This window comes from Hibiscus syriacus, unplaced genomic scaffold, assembly GCF_006381635.1.
Source record: "Hibiscus syriacus cultivar Baekdansim isolate YM2019G1 unplaced genomic scaffold, ASM638163v2 tig00112114_pilon, whole genome shotgun sequence".
Lineage (NCBI taxonomy): Eukaryota > Viridiplantae > Streptophyta > Magnoliopsida > Malvales > Malvaceae > Hibiscus > Hibiscus syriacus.
The window spans coordinates 1,576,837-1,583,720 of record NW_024063255.1 but is presented as its reverse complement, the minus strand read 5'-3'; the positions used below and the strand labels follow the sequence as shown (position 1 = coordinate 1,583,720).

At 30.5% G+C, this 6,884-nt stretch overlaps 1 protein-coding gene and 1 non-coding gene across 2 annotated transcripts; both read right to left on the bottom strand.

Annotated features, from left to right (window-relative positions):
* Nucleotides 1–1,591: 1,591 nt before the first annotated feature.
* On the bottom strand, nucleotides 1,592–1,790 carry LOC120174734. The gene has a single exon (XR_005521199.1). It is a non-coding gene; the product is annotated as a small nucleolar RNA snoR143 (small nucleolar RNA).
* A 1,939-nt stretch (nucleotides 1,791–3,729) lies between these two features.
* LOC120174552 (16 kDa phloem protein 1-like) lies at nucleotides 3,730–6,530 on the bottom strand. Its single transcript, XM_039181361.1, has 5 exons — nucleotides 6,344–6,530; nucleotides 5,792–5,857; nucleotides 4,455–4,593; nucleotides 3,994–4,129; nucleotides 3,730–3,862 (listed from the first exon to the last, which is right to left on the bottom strand). Exons 1-5 carry the CDS (start codon nucleotides 6,408–6,410, stop codon nucleotides 3,806–3,808), a joined length of 465 nt encoding a protein of 154 aa, XP_039037292.1. The 5' UTR covers nucleotides 6,411–6,530; the 3' UTR covers nucleotides 3,730–3,805.
* Nucleotides 6,531–6,884: the final 354 nt, after the last annotated feature.

Genomic DNA, 6,884 nt, shown 5'->3' with positions numbered 1-6,884 from the left:
GGCCTGTGCATCATAATCCCTGAAGTATTACAAGACCCCCCTGTGCCTCTTCTATCCATATCTAAACCCACTGTATTGTTCTTAACAGCACTGTTCTCCCCCACTTGAATATCATCATTTTTGTAGTTGGTTATGTGAGTAGGCAACTCATTTGGCTTAGATTTTAGAATTACAGGCTCATCAGGTTTATAAGTAAACCTATTTTTGTCATTAACCACTGTAACCTGTACAGCATGCTTCCCATTCGTGTTAGATAAATTAGGGGTCTGTACATGTTCCTCATCAGGCTGATTTTGATCCCCTTTTCGGCCAGTCAAAATCTTCAAAAGCTCTTCCACGTACCCTTGATTTGTAGCCATTCTAGACTCCAAGGCAGTGATACGCTCCTCTTGATTCTCCCACCATTTAGGGGTCTTGGTTTCATCCTGAGTCTGCTTGACCAAAGCAGTCAATTCCTCTAATTGTTTCTGTAGTGCTGTAAAATCTGCTGATTCAGTCATGGTCTGGTTTTTCTTTGGCATTACAACTTCAATAGCCAGGAAAAATCAGGCTCTCGATACCAATTTGTTATGGATTGAGACTTAAGAGAAGAAATTATCGAAGATGAGGTTTTAGAAGAAGAAAGGAGATTACAGAAAATGAATATTCAGTCATTTCTTTTCATAATCATTCGTCTGTTTACATTGCCTTTATTTACATACAATCCTGATAGATTCTGTTATGCCAGCTGGACATCTCTCTAACCAATTCTGTTATGATAACAGGAATTGGGCTTCTGCTGGGCTTCCTTTGCTCCACCCGTATCTGCTGGACCAATTGCCCCCGTGCTCCTCACGTGCCTTGCTCCAAGGTAATTACTTCCCAATTATATCTCAATCCCTAACCCTTGATTATTCATTTCCCCCAATTCTCCTTCAATACTCTTCTTTCGTCCTCCATCTTCTCCCTCTCGTCTTCCCTCTCCAATCGTGACAGAACCTTCTTTTTTCTAATATCAAATCATTATAAATTCAGATGATTACACAGAATCAAATAAAATCATTTCGGTTAATCAAATGAAATTAGAAATTTTACAACTATTTCTTTTTGACTAACCTTGTAAAGTGACAAACCAATTAAGTCAAAATTACGATAAGATAGTCAAATTTCTTAAATTTTCATTTTAGTCTCTGTAATTTTACTTTCTTCTTAATTTAATCTTTAACCAAAATCATTAACAAAACTTTGCTAAATTCAACTTCAACTTTGAAGTCCCTAAATATTTTTTGCACCAATATTTTCTTTATTTTTTCCATTTCCACTAATTTTGCCACCACTTAACTATTGAAGACAAGGGGAGCAGGGTTTTAAACTGCAATTTTAATCACATTTTCAATAGTTGCATTTTGTTTATCTCGATTATAACAAGAAGAAATATTATTTCCACTAATTGTCGTTACCCCGATACCCGAACAAAAGTTATTTCGCATCAGACTTGAAATCAGTATCAAATCTCAAATCCAACAATAATCTTAAAACTTGAAAAAACTATTATAAATGGTAAAATTATAAAATGAAAAGAAAAAGCTTTTGTGATTTGATCGAAACCCTAAAATGTGAGATGGAATCAGTAGACGAAAAGGGGATTAAATTAGCCCTTCACCTGTGGGTACCATCCCTACGGTTGTCTGGCCGCTGCTTAATCTTTACTTCTTCCTTAAAAGAAGAAAGCAAAGATCAAGCCTTTTATTTCTGCACTGTCGTCAAGAAACAAAGCAATAGATTAAATTTGCTTTCTTTCATTGAAAAAAAAATCAACAAGTGCAAGCATTCGCAAAAGCCCAGAAATAAAAAAGAGATTTTTAAGCATTTTGAGAAGAAAAAAAAAACCCAGATTGAAAATGAGAAAAATAAAGTAGTAGAACGAAGGCTTTGAAGATGCATATTGATGTTTGTACTTGAAGTTGGGTTTATATAGTGTGATTGAGAGGCAAATTAGGGTTTTTTTTAAAATATGTATATTCATGATGGGTCTTGGACTGGGGTTAGGGTTTTCAAAGAGCCCATTGGTCCCCCAAGTGTTTCAGCTTAAAAAGTCCATCCTTGAATATAGGTATTTGAATTTTAGGTTTATATATATAAGTGAGATTTTAGGTTTTTAATTTTTTAATGAATTGCAGTTATGTATTCCAACCAAAAGAATAAAAGAACCTATAAAAAAAGTCAACTCACTAATTCTCTATACAAGTAAATCCCAATTATCACATATAGCACTATACCTAAGTAACTGTCTTACTTTACCTCAAGTTTCAGCCTAATAACCTCCTGAACCTGCTTAAAGACCACCTCCACTGTGGATTCAGTCTGGTCAAACACTTTCATATTCCTTTCTTTCCAAAGCATGTAAAGGCAATAAAATCCGTCCCTCTCCTAAAACTTTTAAATTCTCTTATATTTTAAATTTTTTAGTATTTTCTATTGATAATATGTTTTCACCACTAAAATTTCATAAATTCATCTCCCTTAAATTTATAAGTTCGTTCCTTTTAGCATAAAATCATACATTTTTCATCGAATATCATATTATTAACCGATCAAAAAACAAGACTAAAATTATATGTTAATGACTAGAAATTTTTTAATACTATCATAATAATTAAAATTTTATTTATAAATTTATAACCAATAATAAAAATATTTTTCTTTTGTACTTTGTATGGATGTCCTGTGCAACTAATGAATTGAGGACTTGTATCTTAGAAGATTTAAGTGGTATTAGAGTGATTTTATGCTACGATTGTTTGAGTTTGTACAATCAATTCTCAGAACAACTACTGGATTAGACAACTTGCATAGATTGATAGACGGGGAAGACAAAGTTAATTGGAGGGTGAATACATAATGGTTAGCAGTGTGAGTTGAAAGGTATGATGAAGAAGTCCATGAAGATTGTCTGCTAGATCTGAGACTGAGTACATGAAGAATATTGTTAAATATGCGATAAAATCAAGATCCTAGCCTTTCTCAATCATTTGATATATTTACTTTTTGGTCCCTGTATTTTGTATTTATCATTTTTCGCATAACTATTTGATATTTAACTCCATTTTTATTTTTACAATTTAATCTTAGTGTGTGTCTTTATTTGTTATTTAATTAATTTGTAGTACTATTTATTATTATTTTTGTTAATACTTTTTATGTCATTTATTTCAAAAACGTGCATATGAATTTTGTTCATTGTTATTTTGATAGTATAATTAATGGCTAGTGTCCAAAGTAATTGCATTGTGATCATGTTAATTATTCGTAATAGAATGACATTTAAAAAAATGAGTGATTTTTTTATTAAGTTTATGTAAATATTTTGTTTTCAAATAAGTTCACTATTTTAGTTAAATTTGCATTCAAATTTTAATTCATGGGATTATAAGATTAAATTTAAAGTTATATTTTTAATTTTTCAAAACTCGAGATATTATATGATTTTAATAATATGCTAATTTTTTTTACGGTATGAGGTGTTTTGACATTCTCTATGCATAACTAACTCTCGAATCTAATTTTTATTATAATTTTAAACGCATATGAAGAAATAAAATGAAGGTGCAAGAGTAATTCAGAAAATGAAGAAAGAAACAACTTGAATTTGCCTCCAACATCCTTAAAATGCTTACATAATCTAAAATTCGATTAATTATCAACTAATTCGGATCAAATATTTCAAAAACCTATTATAAGAAATATCTCTCCCAACTCAGTTTCTCCCTTCATAATGTAAATATTCAAACAATGAAATCACAAATTACAAAACAGATTGCACAAACTAGAAATTGCTTTGCCTCCAACCACCATACTCTTCTTCTTCTTCAGTTCCTTCAACCTGTGTTACAATCCAACAAAAGAAACCCAAAATTAATACTATATTATGTTACTCGAACACTTCGTTTTTCGTTTATATATATATTTATATTCGAAACACATCTAAAACAGGAATAATAGAGTTATATGTACCTTTCTGGTGAAAGTAACACCAACTGTAATATCTACACAGTAACTATTTTCTGCATTAACTACACTTTGTTTAGTAGGATGAATTTCAGCATTTCCTTTCTCTGCTCCAATTGCCAACAAATCCTTCACATATATCCTGCAAACACGCCAAAGTCATTTTAAGACGAAGAAAAGAGTTACGAATATCGAGATTCAATCTTACAAACATCTTAAAAAGGAGACTTCCATGAACTAAATGGACCATGTCTCGGATTCAACTACTCTTTTCTTTTCAAACAAAACATTGAGATTGTCCAGACCCGTCACTGAAATAGTAAAGTGTATTTGGAGTTGGGATTAATGTCTTATGAACCATCAAATTATGTTATTCGAATTATTCATTTTTCTTGTAGTGATTATATATGACGCATTGACATTAAATACATGAAAAAAATTCGGGAAAAATCATGATTTTATCTTACGTGGCTTGGCCAACGTAATCGTCGGAAGAGAAGGTGTCCTTGTCCATGATTTTGAGAACGACCTTGTAGCCATCACCTGATCCTGGATACTCCACCTTAAATGTAAATTTTTCATTCCATGATGGACTAGAGCCACCACCTGCACAGAAATTTTCGTTTTTTTAAGTACGAGAGTCCGACATATATTAAGACATGACTACGAAGATATAACTCTCGAAATAAGCATTCTTGTTTTAAATCTATACTTTATTATATATTTACATTCGAATTCAAATAACATAATTAAATTCTAAAATGTATATTTGTAAGTTCAAAAGCATGTTAATGGTTAAAGACGGACTGTAATTTAACCTGACCTACTAAACTAATCCCCATGTGTTATTTCACCAGAAAATTCATCAATCCAATGCAACACTCCTTTTCTATTTATATATATTTATTTTCCTTGTTCTTGAAGAAAGACATATAAATGTTTAATTATGATTAATTTTCTAAATTAAACTACCTGACCCATATTTTATTTATTTGAAGTGCCTATGTCAGGTATCTTAACATGAATATAAAAATATACTATTTTTTAAAGGGTATAGTATACAATTGGTCTCCCGACTATAGGATATTATTTATTAAGTCTCTTGATTATTAAAAATTATAAAATGATCCTATGATTCTATGGCGTTGTTTTGTTGAGTTCCCAACTAATAAAAGTTATAAAAATGTCATTCGACTATTCATATATATGTTCTAAACTCATCATTTTCTGTTAAAAATTGATGGTTGTCTGAGTTGAACGTTGACATGCTGACTAAGATAATGATAAAATCATAGTTTAATGATATTTATTGGCATTACCATTACTTTCAAACAGTGGCTCGACAATATAATATTTCAAGTATTGACTCGATGATAAAATGTAAACAAAGAGTTCATCCATAAAATACAGCTCAAATGATTATGGAGTCAGATTTTATCATATCCCAATAAGCAAGTTTGAAGTCTAGCCCAAAAAGACGTCAATTTTTTAACAAAAAAAGACGAGTTTAAAACATACGAATAATCAGGTGACTATTTTGTAACTTTTAATAGTCAGGAGACTCAACAAAGCTACATCTTATAGTCGAAGGATCATTTTATAACTTATAATAGTTAGATGACTCAATAAAACAACAAGCTATAATCGATGGACTATTTTTGTAATTTATCCTTTTACTATACGGGTCGCTTGATGTTTTCAAGTATATAATTATTTAAATATTGATTAAATACATGTTCATCGAATTATATACAAGTTATAGGTTTAAAATAGAGAGTAGAAAAGGGAAATAGACTTTAATAACCTCTGGCCACTCTGCTCTTGTGCTCTTGACCTTTGTATTCAATTATAACATATGGATCCATATCTCCTACCAATCAAAAGACAAGAAAAAAATTAGAAAAAAAATGAATCTCTAGCTTAAAATCCAACACCATTGTTCTATAAACATCTATTGTGCAAGATATTTTTACCGTATTCACGATACTCTAATCAAATAAAAAAAGATGAATTATTAAAATTTATTACACTTAACTTTCTTGTTGAATATGAACACGAATGAACTCGGATTTCAACATTGCAGAAAGTAAAATTCATATATATATATATATAGCTACCCAGAAACGAGTTCTCTTAGTTTGATTTATCAAGCATAGAACTTCCACAATAAAAGATCAATTTCTGCATCTTATATTTCATGTTTTTCCCAATTAAAAATCAGTTTAAAACATGATGAAACCTGGAAAAAAATCTGGGTTTGGGGCAAGGAAATGAACAAAACAAGAAGTTTAAAATAAAATCTGATCAATCAAAAAGATGAAAAAACAAAGGAAACCTGAGAAATTAGATTACATACCCAGAAAATCCGAGTCCTCAAGGCCTTTAGCATTAACCAATAACACTTCCAGTATTCCAACAGCCATCCTTGAATTTGATATTTTCCTTCTTTCTTTTTCTCGCCGAGATTCTTTGAATGGAAATTGTTTGGACCCTTTGAATTCTTAGGTTCTTTATATAGAAGAAATGTAAAGGAGTTGGCATGGCGACTTCACACCAAATACGTGACGGCTGACGAGGAAACTGCCCAGAATGTTATAATATTTTCCTTTTTACTTTTTGGATATTATTTTAATAAAAACTTTTTAATTATTTTAATAATTTATACATTAAACCAATCGTGAATCAAATCACCTTAGAAGTTCCCCTTAGAAGTTCCCTTGAGATTTTGAATTCGAACACCGTATATGTAGGAATATGAATATTTATTATAAAACGGTTGAGAGTTTTTGAAAATTTATTTAATTACTTAAATATTTTAGGTGAATATAAATGTTTAACATTTTCGACGTAGTTAATTTAAGTATTTAACAATTATTCATGATAGGATTTAATCTAAA